Source organism: Kogia breviceps, chromosome 12 (genome assembly GCF_026419965.1).
Source record: "Kogia breviceps isolate mKogBre1 chromosome 12, mKogBre1 haplotype 1, whole genome shotgun sequence".
In the NCBI taxonomy this organism is placed as follows: Eukaryota; Metazoa; Chordata; class Mammalia; order Artiodactyla; family Physeteridae; genus Kogia; species Kogia breviceps.
Genome location: NC_081321.1, coordinates 39,033,489 through 39,051,815, shown reverse-complemented (window position 1 = coordinate 39,051,815; position 18,327 = coordinate 39,033,489). Strand labels below are relative to the sequence as shown.

The following is an 18,327-nucleotide window of genomic DNA, read 5'->3' as shown; positions in this document are numbered from 1 at the left end:
AGTAGTCTTCTGGTGGGGAGACCAGTGTTCAAGAGCATTTCCTGTATTATGACTAAAGAAGACATGTCTCTCGTTCTGTAAGACTCTGCTGCTGAATAGTTTTCTCCTGCTGCAGAATCAGAGGGACCCTCAGAGGAGGAAATAACAGTTTTTCCAGAACCTGATCAGGGCTGACAAACTCAGAGACACCAGTCTCTTGCAATGAATGGGGCAGTGACAGGCTAATAAGGTGTCAGCAGAGGGGACTTTCTCCATGGGGCTGAAGATGGGAACCTTCCTCACCCTAACACACTGGGTGTATTTTCCCTTCTTCTGCTGCCCTGGGACTGCCAGACAGATACTCTGGCAGTGGGCTGCAGGAGCCATCTGCCTGGGTCATCTCTGCCAGCTTCGCCTTGTGGCCTTGGTTGACAGGAGCTGACTATCCTGGCCCCCGTGCTTAGGGAAGCAATGCTCCAGGTGAGAGCTGTCCTGTCTGCACGAGTCCAGCCAGGTGGTAGCAGCTATCCACCAAGGACAGACTCCATATCTCTACAATCTGAGAATTGATTCCCTGAGATCAGAAGGAGGCCTGAAATAAAGGCCCCCTCACTAGGAAGCTGCAGCCTGGACAGTGGCGACCAGCTGACTTTGCCCCTCTGGATCAGTGTGCTGCCACCCGGTCCCAGGAATGGGGCTCCTGGGAGGCGATCTGACAATAGCAGAACGAGATCTCCTTTCTCCAACGGTGGTTCCACCTAGAGCTCCACACAAGGGCTGGCCTCCATGTCCCTTCTCCCTGAGAACTGTTAAGGCTGCCAGGCACGGTGACGACTTCCCCTCGGGGTGCTCGGAGGCTGCTCTGGCAGAGTGGAGTGCTGCTTTGGAGTCAGAGTTCTGGGCTCAGATTTCAGTTCGGCCAACTTGCTCTGTAGCTTTAAGATAGATGCTTGGGCTTCCCTGGTGGCGCAGTGGTTGGGAGTCCGCCTGCCGATGCAGGGGACACGGGTTCGTGCCCCGGTCCGGGAGGATCCCACATGCCGCGGAGCGGCTGGGCCCGTGAGCCATGGCCGCTGAGCCTGCGCGTCCGGAGCCTGTGCTCCGCAACGGGAGAGGCCACAACAGTGAGAGGCCCGCGTACCACACACACACAAAAAGCTAGATGCTTAATCGTTCCGAGGTTTGATTTCCTCAGCTGTGGAAAGGGGTGTGATGACATCACCTCACAGGTGCTGTGAAGATCATGAAACACCCAAGACGTGAAAGGGTCTTCCTGCCACCCTGACAGAGCCTCCTCCCCTCCCTCCCACAACCCCAGGCAGGGCTGCCACACACCTTCCAGAGGTCAGAGGCCTGAAGACAGGCTCTCTCTAAGCTCTACCCGACCTGGCCACCTCTGGCCTGATAGCAGGCTGTTTTGACAGATTCCCACTGGAGCAGAGCCATCTGCCAGCTGCCTCCCAAACACCTGGGATGACAGGTAGACCAGCCAGCACACGGGTGCCCGCAGCCATTCTCTCCTCCTCTCCCCAGCTTGAACCGCAGTTCTGCTGGCGTGCCCACTGGCCTCTCCCAGGGTGGGCAGCCTCCGTGGGGTGGAAGCAGATTGCTCCACGGATCAGGTCAGGCGAGGGCAGTGTATAAGCTGCACAGCCAGAATCTGGGGCCCTAGCCAGTCTTGGAGCTATACCCTCTTAGGCTTTCTCCATTTATCCCCATCAAGCCTCAGTGGCCTCAGCAATGCCTGCAGTTCTGAGTCTGGACTTTCCATTTGTGCTCAAGGGCAGATCAGATGATTGTCATCCACAAATCAGTGACCTACACCTTGGGGTATGTTTGATCTTGCTGCAGGCTAACTTCTATTCACTTTCTCGCCAGCACAGGAGGGAGAAATCATCACTGCAAGGACAGATCCCTCCTCAGCCTCTGGCACTTTGCTCTTTCAATTCTCCAGGCCCTGTTGTACCGGAGTATTTTTTCTCAGCCAAACTCTTCTTTCACCTTCTTTCCCCACCACTCCGTAGAGGCTGCTTAAAGGTTTCCAACCCTTTTCACATCTTGGCAGAAGATAATTCACCTGTAAGGCTTACAGAGGTCATTGGAGGGGCTCACCATTGGCCACGGGTGACTGGCCCAGGGGCTTCAGGCTCTTTAGGTTCCACCAGCCTGTCCTAAAGGCTGAGGGATGATAATCGGCAAGGCCTGACTCCCATTTCGGGGCACCCAGCTTGGTACATGCAGGCTCAGAGAATGGACCTTTCAGGTATTGTGGGGTATCATGCCCAGCTGAAGCTGGATGATTTATCTGTTCCTTCTCACACCCGAATGTCCTCTTCCCTCCAGAGCTCGCACTGTGGCAATCAGCAGATACCCCAGGTTGGGAAGGTCTCTGAGTACAGCTGGGGTGACCAGCCACTCCAAGGTTCATTTTCACCCCAGAACTCCCATGCTCAGGCTGCAGAAGGAATGTGGTCCATCATTTTGAGTAGCAATAGCTGACTTTGTACTCAAGGATGGGGCTGGACTGGGCCTCGCCCTGAAGGGCATAAGACCACCGTTGCTCTCTTGATGAATGCTGCAAGACCCTTCCAAGCACAAAGCTGAAACGGCACAGGCTGGAAGCTGTGCTATGCTCGAAAACAGAATGTTGGGTTTTTTTTTTGGTGTGCTGCATGGCTTGCTGGATCTTCTCTCCCCAACCAGGGATTGAACCCTGGCCCTTGGCAGTGAAAGCGCCAAGTCCTAACCACTGGACTGCCAGCGAATTCCCAGAATGTGCATTTTATTTATTTATTTGTTTGTTTATTTTGGGCTGCGTTGGGTCTTCGTTGCTGTGCGCAGGCTTTCCCTAGTTGTGGAGAGCGGGGGCTACTCTTCACTGCAGTGTGCGGACTTCTCACTCCAGTGGCTTCTCGTTGCGGAGCACAGGCTCTAGGCGCGCAGGCTTCAGTAGTTGTGGCGCGTGGGCTCTAGAGCGCAGGCCCAGTAGTTGTGGCACACGGGCTTAGTTGCGCCACAACATGTGGGATCTTTCCGGACCAGGGATCGAACCCGTGTCCGCTGCACTGGCAGGCGGATTCTTAACCACCGCGCCACCAGGGAAGCCCCAGAATGTTCCTTTTTAAAATGCTCTCCTTGGCACAGTGGATAGGACCCCGCGCTCCCAATGCAGGGGGGCCTGGGTTCGACCCCTGGTCAGGGAACTAGATCCCACATGCATGCCGCAACTAAGAGCCCACCTGCCCCAACTAAGACCTAGTGCAACCAAATAAATAAATATTTTAAAAAATAAAATGCTCTCCTTAAAGACTAAGGGGGCAGAGGTGAGCAATGGGTAAGAGGTGAAAACACCAGGAGGAAAAGGAAGATGGTAACGGAGCACCATAAGAATAAGCTCAGGTGAACAGGTCTGCACCCACCCCCAGCTCCCACCACTTGTTTGGCCTCCCCTCTCAGGCCAGCACCAAAGCTGGCTCCTCCCTTCGGCATGACCTGGCCCTCGGATCATCCTTGTCACTTTTCATTGCTTGGTTCAACCTTATAGGTCACACCACTGGTCCCGGAGCACCGATCACCAAGCTCTCCAGCCACCCACACATTCATGTGCATTCTTCCCCCACACTCATAGTTGCCTCCTGCCCACACCCTCAAGAACCACACTGCTTCCAACAGGTTCTTGGAAGAGGGTCCGAATTAGGGAGCTCCCCTCTCCATTCTTACACACACAGTCCTTCAGTTTTCCTTATTATTCCCCTACTTCAAATATTCCCAATGACATACACTGGGTCAAGGACCAACGCCATAACAACCTGAGACTATTGTAATTTTGAGTCTCGGCCTGCTCCACTTTCTCCAAGCAGTAACTTCTACTTATTTATTCAGCTGTGCTGGGTCTGCATTGCAGCACTTGGGATCTTAAATTGTGGCATTTGAACTCTTAGTTGTGGCATGTGGGATCTAGTTCCCCGACCAGGGATCGACCCCATGCCCCCTGCATTGGGAGCACGGAGTCTTAGCCACTGGACCACCAGGGAAGTCCCCAAGCAGTAACTTCTTAAAGCACAATCTTATCTGCCATTGTAGGTTTGGGCTAAGTATGGAATAAATCAGCACAATTCCAAGCCCTTCCCATATGACTCCAATATTTTATGAATAATGACGGCAATAGTTCCGGCAGCCTGGCTGGTGACTTGAATTTTGGCTCCACCATTTATAAGCTATGTTACCTAACCCCTTGCTACTCCACATATGGTCTCAGCCGACCAAGAACACCTGGGAGCTTTAAAAAAAAAAAGAAAAAAGACAGTATCTGAAGCTTCACCTCAGACCTACAGATTCAGATCTGCAGGAGATTCACATCCACATTGAAGTTTGAAAAACACTGGCCCAATGTGAGCCTGTTGCCTCACAACATGATTTTGTAACCAGTCATCAATTCAGGTCTAAGTGAAATAGACAAACCCCTTGGCAGAGTACACAGAATCCACTTAAAACACTGAGCAAATGATAAGATGGAAACTGCCAGCCTCCTCCATCCCAAACTGGCCTTGAATAAGCAGAGCAAATATTTACTATGATACAGCTTGACACTGAAAACAGAGATATCACTTTTATTGACAAGATAGGGCCACAATGGGCAGCTCCACAGGACACAAATAAGACAGTCCCAAGACAAGAGTGTAAAATTACAGCAGACAGGTTAATATTCTTCACCCTCCTCTTCTCCCTCAACACTATCAGCTCCAACCTCCTCATAATCCTTCTCAAGGGCAGCCATGTCCTCACGGGCCTCAGAAAACTCTCCTTCCTCCATGCCCTCACCCACGTACCAGTGAACAAAGGCACGCTTGGCATACATCAGGTCAAACTTGTGGTCCAGGCGAGCCCAGGCCTCAGCGACGGCTGTGGTGTTGCTCAGCATGCACACAGCTCGCTGTACTTTGGCCAGGTCTCCACCAGGTACCGCAGTGGGAGGCTGGTAATTAATGCCAACTTTGAAGCCAGTGGGGCACCAGTCCACAAACTGGATGCTGCGCTTGGTCTTGATGGTGGCAATGGCAGCATTGACATCTTTGGGAACCACATCGCCACGGTACAACAGGCAGCAGGCCATGTATTTACCATGGCGAGGGTCGCATTTCACCATCTGGTTGGCTGGCTCAAAGCAAGCATTGGTGATCTCTGCTACAGAAAGCTGTTCATGGTAGGCTTTCTCAGCAGAGATGACAGGGGCATATGTGGCCAGAGGGAAGTGGATGCGAGGATAGGGCACCAGGTTGGTCTGGAATTCTGTCAGATCAACATTCAGGGCTCCATCAAACCGCAGGGAAGCGGTGATGGAGGACACAATCTGGCTCATAAGGCGGTTAAGATTCGTGTAGGATGGGCGCTCAATATCAAGGTTTCTACGACAGATGTCATAGATGGCCTCGTTGTCTACCATGAAGGCACAATCAGAGTGCTCCAGGGTGGTGTGGGTGGTGAGGATGGAGTTGTAGGGCTCAACTACAGCTGTGGAAACCTGAGGGGCTGGGTAAATGGAGAACTCCAGCTTGGACTTCTTGCCATAATCGACAGAGAGACGTTCCATCAGCAGGGAGGTGAACCCAGAACCAGTTCCCCCACCAAAGCTGTGGAAAACCAAGAAGCCCTGAAGACCTGTGCACTGGTCAGCCTGCAAGAGAAAGGACTTTTAATTTTAGCCTTGGTGAAAGGTGCAATGACTTCTTTGAACCCATAATCCCATTGACTGAGATCTTTAAAAAAATCTTCTGAACAACATCTGCTAAGAAAGCAGTCCTAAAGAGCTTCTAAGTGCTAAGTGATTCAGAGAAACTTTTCACAATCAACTATTGGGAGCTGGAGGGAGGGGATCTGTTAAAAGGCTATTTTAAATGAACTGTTTTCACTTCTGCAGGCAGAGGAATCATGAGGTCTGGAATGGATGCAGGGCTCAAGTTTTGGTGACTGGGAGGGCAACCTCTGGTGCCTTTGCTGTGACCGCAGAACAAAGGCAACCTCTTATCAGTTGGAGAGCTACCAACAGCAGGCCTGGGACCACCAGCCCCGTATAATGGATGTCTTACAGATTTCGGCAGCTGATTTCTGAGCTGGAACACAACAGAACAGCCAAGATCCGCCCTGGTGCTGGAGTAAGGCCGGGTCTGGATCTGGCTCTACCCGTTCCTTGCCGTGTGACTTTGACCAAATTCATTTCTCAATCTCAGCTTTCTCGTTTGTTAAATGAGCCGAATAGTAACCTACTTCAGGTTGTTGAGAATTTAATGAGTATCTGCAACAGTGCTCGGCACAGCAAGCACTAGTTACCAAGTCTATTCATTCTGGGAAAGGCGATTTTCTGTCACAATTCCATGTCCTTGTGTCATTGGGGCTTTCCGCCACTTAATTGAGCTATTCTGGCTATTGTATGAAAAGATGATTTTGTCACTTCAAACAAAGTATCCTGTTGACAATCTTCACTTCTCAAGGTGCTCAGAGATTTGTGGACATTCTCTATTGAGCCCCTAGTTCACGTCTCCTGTGGGTCCATACCCTGAATGAGATCAATGCCAGGGCAGACCCTAGTCTACCAATTTCACCCCTTAAGCCTCATGTGGACACAGCTATAACACCAAGGACAAATGCCATTGTTTTGGTAGTTAATGAACTTCACTCCAGAACCCTCAATGGCTTTTACTAGGTTTACCTTTCCCTAAAGGCAGGTCCTGATTTCCAAGTCAGTACTTGTAGCTGAAGCTTGACTTGCAAACATAGGAACCATTAGCCCAGTTCTGCTGGGAAGACTATGATAAACATCTGAAAAAGTATGAAGCCATGAATGATATAAGGCCATTCTTTTTAGAATAGACCAGTTGTTGCTGGGCTTAGCATAATGTGATTTTCCCGACAAGCTATTCCACCCAGGCCTTCAGTCTTGATTTTTAATTACTTACAAGCTGCCCACATGCCTAAGAAGCAGAGTCATCTGATTGCCAGACTCTTAATTAAAATGATCCGAACAGAACACTTACCAACTTTACCGATGTGAACAGTTGCCTTAGATTTTTCTGCCACAGGGCCAGTCCACACTGCCCTGAGCTCTGGTAGAAAAACGAGGGTACTGCTTTTTTGTGATTATATCTTAATACTTTCAAAGTTCCAATGACTTACTTGTTTCTGTAACAAGGGAGCTCCCCTGACTCCACTTTCAGTGTTGGAAGTTTCCAGTGTCAGCTATTTCTAGTCAGTGTTACACTGGCTTCTTTTGCTATGAACTTTCTGTAATAACATGTCAGCAGTCCAATTTTTATGAGTTTGATCAATTAATTACATGTCAGTCAGCCACCTACTCACTGTGACTAAGATGACCTAAAAAAGGATGTCTCAGCCTGAAGCTGGGAAGCTGCCTGATTAATATGAACAAGGATGTTTAATGGTCTTACATGTCAGTGAAACGGTTAAGGTGTCCTGGTACTCACCTTGACTTCAGGTAAACTGCCCTCACTGAATGAGCAATTGCCCAAATCTGCCTTGTAAGACACAGAAAGAGGCAAAAGAACACTATCCCCACCCCAAATAGTTGTCCCATAACTCAGGACCATCTGGTTTAGAAGTCCAGTTATTTAGTGGGCAGTATAAAGCTCATTTTAGTGTGCAAAGAATGATTCTTGTAGTTAGGTCTCTCAAAACTGTAAGAGAAAATTCTCATCTACTTTAAATAAAGTACTGTGTTTACCAGTTTCCGAATTCGGTCCAAGACGAGGTCAATGACCTCCTTGCCAATGGTGTAGTGACCTCGGGCATAGTTATTGGCAGCATCTTCCTTGCCTGTGATGAGCTGCTCAGGGTGGAAGAGCTGGCGGTAGGTGCCAGTGCGAACTTCATCTGGAAAAGGAAAACGAAGCAGCCACCCATCACTAACAACCTGCACAAGTCTGCTCGACCCCAGGGCATCAATGGAGCCCCCAGGATACGCCTCCTGTCCCGGACCCCCGGGATCTCATTGGGATTTACTGAGGTCAACTCACCAATGACCGTGGGTTCCAGGTCTACAAACACTGCCCTGGGCACATGTTTGCCAGCGCCTGTCTCACTGAAGAAGGTGTTGAAGGAGTCATCTCCTCCCCCGATAGTCTTGTCACTCGGCATCTGGCCATTGGGCTGGATGCCGTGTTCCAGGCAGTAGAGCTCCCAGCAGGCATTGCCGATCTGGACACCAGCCTGGCCAACGTGGATGGAGATGCACTCACGCTGTGAGAGGAAGAAAGGAAATGTCAGAATATGACACATCAGATGGGACATTTAGGAATGATGCACCGTTGGGCTTCCCTGGTGGCGCAGTGGTTGAGAATCCGCCTGCCGATGCAGGAAACACGGGTTCGTGCCCTGGTCCGGGAAGATCCCACATGCCGCGGAGCAACTAAACCCGTGAGCCATGGCCGCTGGGCCTGCGCGTTCGGAGCCTGTGCTCCGCAACGGGAGAGGCCACAACAGTGAGAGGCCCGCGTACCGCAAAAAAAAAAAAAAAAAAGAGGAATGATGCACCGTAAATGACTATTAACCTTCAGAAGAGATCAGCACCTTTCTGGAGGCCACTCCTGCCCAGGGACTATTTCACAAGCAACAGCCTAACTCAGAGAAAATGCTTTGGAAAACCACAGGTATGTTAATGAACTACTAGGCAAGACCAGAGACCAGACCTTCGCTTTGTAGCCACATTAGATGTTCAAGGTCAGGTTTCTACCTTCAGAATAACACCAGCTGCTCTAGCAATAGATTTTCCCCAACTCCTGGGAAATATGCCTTTTGATTCCTTAAAGGCATGCAAAATTCCTCCTTCCAGCTGATTCATTCTCTGTATGACTGTGTAACTAAAGCTCATTCTGGTCCCTCTTTAATCCTATTCTTTGAAGATAAGAGCTTCTGGGGCTTCCCTGGTGGCGCAGTGGTTGAGAGTCTGCCTGCCAATGCGGGGGACACAGGTTCGAGCCCTGGTCTGGGTAGATCCCACATGCCGCGGAGCAACTAGGCCCCTGAGCCACAACTACTGAGCCTGCGCATCTGGAGCTTGTGCTCTGCAACGAGAGGCCGTGATGGTGAGTGGCCCCCGCTCACTGCAACTAGAGAAAGCTCTCACACAGAAACGGAGACCCAACACAGCGAAAAATAAATTAATTAATTAATTTAAAAAAAAAAAAAAAAAAAAGAAAAAAGAGTAGCTCCTGCTCGCCACTAGAGGAAGCCTGCACGCAGCAACGAAGACCCAACGCAGCCAAAAATAAAATATAAATACATTAATTTTTTTTAAAAAAAGATAAGAGCTTCTGCCTTTAAAACCAGCTTAAACCAGCAAACTGCAGCCATATGACTCATGGAGAAAACACCAGATAAGCAGCAGTTACCTGTATTTTAAAAACTGGTCAGAGGCAGCCTTTTAACCCTGTGGAAGAATTTAATCTTAAGGAAAAACATTTTCCTTCACTATCAACGCATCTTGAGGGGAGAGTGGTGGGGAAGGTGGGCGGGTGATGGAGACACATGGTAATAAACGCTAGAAGTGTCACCAAGACTTTATTAATAGTTTAAGAAATTAGCTGTCTTCCAGTAGAATGTACATATATCTCTGACAACGTGGGGGAAAAGTCTATAATTTCAAAAATGTAACGATGTTAGGATGTTACGAAACTCATTTCTGCTTAGTAAAATAAGGCAGTGAACATAGAATCTATACCCACAGACTAAAGAGAAAAAAAAAAAGGATTTTTATTGTATTTCCATCATAAATCAGATTAGCGGCTTTGGAGACAGAGGTCTTTCAAATATCAACACCAAATATCTCCCATTACATTTTCTCCAAATAAGAGGGTTTCAAGTTTTTAAAAACTGCTAATAGGAATCTAGTTAAAGAAAATTCAACACCGTCTAAGATCACAAAGGGCCTAGTTTCATAACCCAAGAAAAACCCCCAATCACTCACAACCTTTGATTAATGGTCCCCTCCTTCTCACCTACACTCCCCATAAAACAATCATGGTCTGCTGACCTCATCAGCAAGCTCACTATTACCTGCCTCTACTTGCCCAGCTCTAGGGAGAGCTGGGCAAGTAGAGGCAGGTAATAGTGAGCTTGCTGATGAGTAGTGAAAGGGCAGGCGGCCCCGAGGGATCCTATATACCCCAACCCTGGCCATGTGGCACTGATTAGTGGGAGAAAGGGGAGTTGTTTGTTCTAATAAACCCATGACTATTTAAAACTGCATCGTGGGCTTCCCTGGTGGCGCAGTGGTTGAGAGTCTGCCTGCCGATTCAGGGGACACGGGTTCGTGCCCCGGTCCGGGAAGATCCCAGATCCCACATGCCACGGAGCAGCTGGGACCATGAGCCATGGCCGCTGAGCCTGCGCGTCTGGAGCCAGTGCTCCGCAACGGGAGAGGCCACAACAGCGAGAGGCCAGCGTACCGCAAAAAAACAAAAAACTGCATCATGTTTACCTTTAACTGGACTTTGGACATTCCACAGCCCTAGAAACCAGGAGAGAACCAGAGATCTGTCCATGACAGCCCCAGGCCCCAAGGAGATAAAGTATCTGAGATGATCCTGTCATTCTAATGAAGCACTTCTACTGAAGCCTTCTGAGTTGCTTTCATTGTGCAACGGTATGGTTTAGGCTGTGGCCACTGCTTACCCTCCACTCTCCCCTGGCCACATCTCCCGAGTGGCCAGGGGAGAGTGGAGGGTAAGCAGTGAGACACCGGTGATGGAGTCACTTAGCCTAGCCTTAACTGGATAAGCAGCCCCTGTCCCTTGTTTAAAAAAACAAAACAAAAAAAACCTATTAATCTAACCAGTGTATGCCTTAATAGGTCTGCTGTTACTGCCCTTTAAACCGTCCCACTTCTTACTTTTTTTTTTTTCTTCTTTTTTTTATTGGGGTATAGTTGTTTTACCCCACTACTTTCTGAAACACGTTTTTACCAGTATCTTTTTGGTCTTGCCTGGTAAAAAGCACTCAAGCAAGCTGTTACAGTCAAACATACGTTTGATAACTGTGGTAGTCCCTAAAGAGGTAACTATTTATTCACTGCATTGCTTTTTAAAAAGATATTATTTTGAAACATTTGATACACACGGCCTACTTTAAGTAGACTTCCAACAGATATTTCCTCAGATACTTGTTTCCAATACCTCTAGAAGCTATACAGAAAATACTCAAGTTGTGTGTAATTTGAGGTTTCTTTATTTTATTTTATTTTTTATTTTATTTTTTTTTTGTGCTAAGCGGGCCTCTCCCGTTGCGGAGCACAGGCTCCGGACGCGCAGGCTCAGTGGCCATGGCTCACCGGCCCTGCCGCTCCGCGGTGTGTGGGATCTTCCCGGACCGGGGCACGAACCCGTGTCCCCTGCATCGGCAGGCGGATTCCCAACCACTGCGCCACCAGGGAAGCCCCTGAGGTTTCTTTAAAACTAAGAATACTTTGTCAGTACTAGTTTACTCTGTGACTTTATATGAAAATCTCTTTATGGACTTTTTTTTTTTTTAAACCTGTAAGTAGAAAGCTTCAGCTATAAACACCCCACTAAATTAACACGAGAAATGCAGGATTAAACAACGTGACAGTAATTCCCTCCAAAGCAGGAGCCTGCCTACATCGCTCCAGATGGACTGGTGCGAACGGAAGCGCTCCCCCCACCCCACCCCGGACCGGCCACAGGTGAGGATGGGTGAGAACGGAAGCGCTCCCCAGATCCCGACAACAAGTGATGGTGCAATTGAAAGTTCTCGCCAAAGTCTGGCCACAGATGACTCAGCAGCGAGTCATAGGGCGCTGGAGAGGCAACGCCTGGAAATGTTTGCTCCTACCGTGCGGGAGCACACGAGATGCTCCAGGGTCCTGTGCGTAAGGCAGTGGGAAAGTGAGATCATTTGGGGAAATGGGAGGGATTTTCAGGTTTCCCAAGTCCTTGGGAGCCAGTGTGAAGGCTCCCTGGCCTTCCTGGGGCGGTAGCGGGCCCTGGGGGGAATGGGTGCCCTCTATCTAGGATCAAATAAATGGGCTTTCCACTTCCACCGAGGGCACTGCCCAGGCCGCGTCTTCGAGCCGGAAGAGAAGTCTCCCGGGTGAACTCGGCTTTCCGCATGGCCACCAGAAGCCAGTTTGCCTGGAGGCGTCCGGAACGTGGTCCCACGTGGACTGGGGTCCCGACGCCCCTTTGGACTCCGCACTCTCCCCCCAACGCCACCGCCCGCGGACCCCACTCACCATGACTGAGATTTGTAGGGTTCTGCGGGGCTGGAGGAGGCGAGGGGACGGCCACGAAGCTCTCCCACTGACAGACTACCAAGGAGTCCTGGGGAGCAGTGAGAGGGGAGGCGGCCCCGAGGGAGCCTATATACCCTGACCCTGGCCACGTGCAGGAAGGGCGGGCACCGGACCCGCCCCGGCCTCCGAAGCCCCGCCTTCGAGCCCAAGGTCCCCGGCCGGATGCCCGATTTTACCCTGCCCGCGGAGAGAGGAAGGGCGCGTGGCGCTGATTGGTGGGTTCAAAAGTTCGAAAAGAACTCTACGGAACAAGCCAGAAGAACCCGGAAGGGGAGGAGGCATCCTGAGGCCGGAGAATGGGCCGGTGGGGTGGGAAGGAGGGTGGACACGGTGACTGGAAGGAGAAGGGAAGTGAAGCGTCTGCACAAGTCTTCAGTGAGTGCGGGAGGCGTCAGGGGGCAACGCCTAAGCGGAAAAAGGCACCGAGTTAAAGGGAGCCCCGGCGGGAGCCCCAGGAGTGTGGCTCCTCCCGCTGCCTGCCCCGCCTCCGGGGCCCTAGACCCCGGACCCTGGAGAGGCAGCCCGGCAAAACAGCTCCCCACCGGGCCCGGCCTACTCGGAGCCCCGGCGCCCGCTCCCCTCGCAGCTGAGGGACTTCCAAGAAAGAAGGCCTGGTTCCCCATTCCAGGTCCTAATTACCACGAAGCGGCCCGAAGCCCTTTTTCTCACCTTAAAAAAAATTATTTTTTCATTGTTATAAAAATATGGAACGCTTCACGAATTTGCGTGTCATCCTTGCGCAGCGGCCATGCTAATCTTCTCTGTATCGTTCCAATTTTAGTATATGTGCTGCTGAAGCGAGCACTTCTCACCTTTTCTTGTTGCTTTTCTTTTCTTTTTTTTTTTATTTGCGGTACGCGGGCCTCTCACTGTTGTGGCCTCTCCCGTTGCGGAAGCACAGGCTCCGGACGCGCAGGCTCTGTGGCCATGGCTCACGGGCCCAGCCGCTCCACAGCATGTGGGATCTCCCCGGACCGGGGCACGCACCCGTGTCCCCTGCATCGGCAGGCAGACTCCCAACCACTGCCGCCACCAGGGAAGCCCCTGTTGCTTTTCTTTACTCATTTTCCTACCTTCTTTTATTTATTTATTTACCTACGTTCTTTTAAATGAACCTTGTGGTTCCTAACAGCAACCTCCTTCCACTTGGTGCAAAAGCAGGTTTGTTGTTGTTGTTTTGTTTTTCATTTCATTATAATATTAGCTTTTATTCTTCGATTGCGTACTATTCAGAGTTGTTTGTTTTTCAGACTATATTAATCACATTTCATCCATTGGACAAACCCTGTGAGTTATCCCCATTTTACAGATGAGGGAACTAGGGCTTAGAGGAATTAAACTAGTTGAAGATAACACAGCTGGAGTGGTGGGGCTGTCCTTGGGCCCTCACTACCTTGTACTACCTCATCCTAAATATACCACTCTTGTTATGGAACCCAAGTTCCTGTGTCTCAGGCACACTGAGGCTAAACAAACCAGAACATGGGAGTTTGGAGCACAGATAGATTTATTGCAAGGGCTAAGCAAGAAAATATGGCTGGTGCTCGAAAGACCGGAACTACCCAATTGCTTCCAGGCAAGGGCGTTTACAGACTGTTGGAGGGAATTCCCCAGTGGTCCAGTGGTTAGGACTCCACGCTTTCACTGTGGAGGCCTGGGTTCAATCCCTGGTCACGGAACTAAGATCCCACAAGCTGCCTGGTGTGGCCAAATAAATAACTAAAGACTGTTAGGGAAAAGGGTCGTACGTTGCTTGATCAGCTCCTGGACCTTCTTCTCATTGGTTGATGGTGAGGTAAAAGGGTGATGTTTCCGGAATATCAGCCTTCTGATTCCAGCCAGTCTGGGGTCTGTGTGCTTGTGGTTGGCTTGTATTTACCATCTTCCACTTTGGTGGGGGTCTTAGTTTCTGTAGAACAACTAAGATATGCATCAGGCAGTTATCTTTATCCCTTCAGGAGGAACTAGGTGTCCTGTGACTCTATTGTCCTAATCAGTAACTGCTTGGGCCTGCTCTTTGGAACTCAGGAAAGGCCTGGGTTTCTTTTTTCTACAAATAAGAAACAGGGGACACAGAGGGGCTTTTGAAGCCGGGAGTGCCCCAAAGGGTGCTGCTCAGTTTCACTCTGACCATCCCTGCAACAGTTTATTCCTCAGAAGCGTCCTTTATTTCATTTGTTTTTCTTTCTCTGCAGCTTCATCATGTTATCTTAGCTCTTAAATTCCGCAGCCATCTCTGGGTGACTGAGTTTATGGAAATACGCAGACAAAGAAAACAAATTTATGGTTGCTAAAGGGGATAGTGGTGGGGGGATAAATTAGGAGGCTGGGATTAATATATACACACGACTATATATAAAATAGATAACCAACAAGGACCTACTGTAGAGCACAGGGAATTGTACTCAGTATTTTGTAATAACCCATAAGGGAAAAGAATCTGAAAAAAAAAAATAAGATGTATATGTATGTATAACTGAATCACTTTGCTGTACACCTGAAACAACATTGTAAATCAACTATACTTCAATTAAAAAGAAAGAAAGATAACAAAAGTGAATAGTAGAATATGTTACAGGGCTTTTTCCTGAAGTAGAAAAAGACAAAATAGGTTTTGGATACTGAATAGGCAGAAGTCAAGATACACTCCAACTCATACACACAAAATGGAGGCTGTGGAAGTATGTGCAGAGATTCCTCTTCAAATTACAGTACATAGTTCCTTCATTCATCAAATGCTCATTGAGCACCTATTGTGTGGCAGGATATTCTGAAATCTGGAATAACTAGCATCTTAGTCTGTTGCTAGATATTTTAGTCTTAATTAGTGCTTTCCAACTTTTTAATTCATTCCACGAATTTAGCACAGTTTCTAGGTGCTTGGAAATAAGTTTGTGAAAACTGACAGATCTCTGCCTCATAGAGTGAATGTTCTAGAGGAGGATAGGGAAGAAAGACAAACAATGAACATAATAAGTAAACTATATAATTTGTTAGAAGGTGACCAGTGCTATAGAAAAACAGAGCAAAGTAAAGTGGAGTGAGAGTGTTGGGAGGGGAGAACGTGGGAGGAGGTTGCAATGTAAACAAGATGGTCAAGGTTAGCCTTAATGATAAGTGAGATTTGAACAAAGACTTGAAGGTCCTGAGGGGCTAGCCAAAGTAGCTAACTGGGAGAAGAGTGGTCCCAGAACATGGAGCAGCTGAAGCAAAGACCCCCAGGCAAGAGTGTTCCTGGAAGGAAGAGCAGGGAGGCCAGCTTGGCTGGAAGAGATGACTAGTAGGAGATGAGGGTTGGAGAGGCAATGAGAGCCAGATCTTTTAGCTTCATGTAAACCACTACAAAGTCCTGTGGTTTTAACCCTGACATGGGGAGCCTATGTAGGGTTCAAAACATTGTAGGGACATGACCTGACTACCTTTTTTAAAAAAAATATCCCTCTGGTATTGTGCTGAGGATAAATTATAGGAGGGCACAGGTAGAAGCAGGATGATAACTCATTGCAGTAATCCTTCTGAGAGATGATGGAGACTCAGACCAGAGTGGTAGCAGAGGAAGTGGTGAAGAGTGGTTAGAGTTGGCTACATTCTGAAGATAGGGCCAGAATGATTTGCTGAAGGCTCACATGTGAGGGAAAGAGAAGCCAAGGATTACTTCAGGATTTTAGCCTGGATGAGTAAGAGATGGTTTTGCCATCAACAGATGCAAAATGTTGGGAATGGGGTAGGCTTGGAGGGGGATGACATGAGTGGTTTGTCTTTGGTCACGTTAAGTCCGGATGTTGATGTCCACGTAGAGGTGGAGACGCCCAGGACATAGCTAGATATGAAAGTCTGGATCTCGAGGGAGAGAGATCTGGGTAGAGATATACTTCTAAGTGCCATCCTAAAGTTATGACATGGGGCGAGATCACTAAGGGAATGACTATAGAAATAGGAGAGAAGAGGACCAAGGATTGAGTTCTGGGAGAGGAAGCAGACACCATGAAGGACACTGAGAAGGAACAGCCAATGAGTTAGGAGGAAACCTGAGTGTGAGGTCCTGGAAGCCAAGCAAGGAGTGATCAGCAGTGTCATATGCTACCAATAGGCCAAGCAAGAGGAGAACTCAAAAATGACTGCTGGATTTAGCCACATAGAAGTCACTAGTAATTTACAGACAGTTCTGGGTGTACTCTGATGCTTTTGCAAAAATGTTCCTATAAAAGTGTTTCATCTTCAAGGAATTCATGGAAAAGACTCTGACAAGTACAGTTTCTGGAAACTGACTATATTGCTGAACTGAATGAATAAGCATTTTCGGAACTCTAATGGAAAACTGATGAATTCATAAAAGTGCTACCAAAATATCAAGATGAAAAATTAATTACATGGGATTGAGTGAACTGATGAGGATGATTATAATTTTTGTGACTTTCTGTTTGAATTTTAAAAAAATCCCACAGGACTCAGAGGCAGAAAATATACAAATCAATTTTCACTGCAAAGTAAAGGAGCTGTTACAGTGGAGGATTACTGGACTGAATGTCAATATTATGACATAGTATGAGTGTGTTTTGTGTTTGGTAATTGCAATCATTGCTGCTTTTGTTGTCATCCATTTACAATGCTTGGTGTCAGTTTATTTATCTCTTGTAAAAATAAAATACAGTGTGTGTGTGTGTGTGTGTGTGTGTGTGTGTGTGTGTGTGTGTGTGTGTAAAAAAAAAAAGAAAAAGAAGTCACTAGTAACCTGGATGGGAATAGTTCAGTGTGGTTATTTTCAAATAATAGGCATTTTATTTTTAGATTCTGTTTTCATATGACTCATTAACGAAGTACCTTTATTTTTCTTCCTCTAACTCTCTACCTCCTCATATTCAACTAGATTGCCCCTGAGGAAACACACTATGTTTAAGGGTTTTGCAGTCCTGATTACTTCAGTTTGGATTCTGGCTTTGTTTTGTTTTGTTTTCTAGCTGTGGGTCCTTGAGCAAATTTCTTAATGTCTCTAAATCTCCTCCCTTATAAAATGGGGATAATATATAATTCATAGGTGGATACACTTGTGAGGGCTAAATGAGATACATAATACAGAATACATACATATAGTAAATAAAGGACTAAGTGGTACTAAGGTGGTGGTGGTAGACAAAATTAGAGATGAGGATTCATCCTCTTGCATTTTAAAATCATTTTAAGGACTTCCCTGGTGGTGCAGTGGTTAAGAATCCGCCTGCCAATGCAGAGGACACAGGTTCGAGCCCTGGTCCGGGAAGATGCCACATGCCGCAGAGCAACTAAGCCCATGCACCACAACTACTGAGCCTGCACTCTAGAGCCCGTGAGCCACAACTACTGAGCCCTCGTGCCACAACTACTGAAGCCTACGCGCATAGAGCCTGTGTTCTGCAACAAGAGAAGCCACCGCAATGAGAAGCCCACGCACCCCAACGAAGAGCAGCCCGCGCTCACCGCAACTAGAGAATGCCCACATGCAGCAACAAAGACCCAACGCAGCCATAAATAATTAATTAATTTAAAAAATCATTTTAAGCATTGGGATCCACATTTAAGTTTTCTTCCCCATGCTAGATTTTTTTTGGGGGGTGGGGAATCCTTTTCCTGGGTGGACAGTTAAAAATTTAACCTCTACGTAAACAGGTCTTTATGGGTCTAAAAATTACTAAGTGAGGAGAGGCTTACTTTCTAGTTGACAGTTTTCAGAATTCACCACAAACATGCTGAGTTATTAACAGAAACAGTGCTCTGCCCTTTTTGGCAGTATAACTTTGGACAGGCATTTCTCCTCCTTGGACCCCAGGCTTTGTGTGTGCAATATGAGGGGAATGGACAGGGTCATCTCTAAGGCCTCTTCCAGCCCTAATATTCTGTAATACTGTGACTTGAGACTTCTGCTGTACATGTGAGCTGACAAAAATGAGCAAAGTCAAAAACATGCTTCATTCAGTCCGGGTCTTCTAAGAATTACCAGTACATTAGATACATACTTACACATGGGGCTTTTGTTGGAGTCTTACAATGCTTTA

General features: G+C 48.0%; 1 protein-coding gene and 1 non-coding gene across 2 annotated transcripts; both read right to left on the bottom strand.

The window, feature by feature from the left end:
* Nucleotides 1-4,562: 4,562 nt before the first annotated feature.
* LOC131766388 (tubulin alpha-1C chain) lies at nucleotides 4,563-12,460 on the bottom strand. The gene is made up of 4 exons (XM_059080630.2): nucleotides 12,239-12,460; nucleotides 8,007-8,229; nucleotides 7,715-7,863; nucleotides 4,563-5,653 (listed from the first exon to the last, which is right to left on the bottom strand). Exons 1-4 carry the CDS (start codon nucleotides 12,239-12,241, stop codon nucleotides 4,679-4,681), a joined length of 1,350 nt encoding a protein of 449 aa, XP_058936613.1. The 5' UTR covers nucleotides 12,242-12,460; the 3' UTR covers nucleotides 4,563-4,678.
* Nucleotides 12,461-12,996: 536 nt separating this feature from the next.
* LOC131767543 (U6 spliceosomal RNA) lies at nucleotides 12,997-13,103 on the bottom strand. Its single transcript, XR_009338749.1, has one exon. It is a non-coding gene; the product is annotated as a U6 spliceosomal RNA (small nuclear RNA).
* Nucleotides 13,104-18,327: the final 5,224 nt, after the last annotated feature.

Bases quoted from the DNA above. Each gene is read 5' to 3' on its own strand.
- LOC131766388 (XM_059080630.2), bottom strand. The intron at 7,864-8,006 runs GTGAGTTGACCT...TTCCTTTTCCAG, and splicing joins CCTGGAACCCACGGTCATTG to ATGAAGTTCGCACTGGCACC. The intron at 5,654-7,714 runs GTAAACACAGTA...TTTCTCTTGCAG, and splicing joins TGGACCGAATTCGGAAACTG to GCTGACCAGTGCACAGGTCT.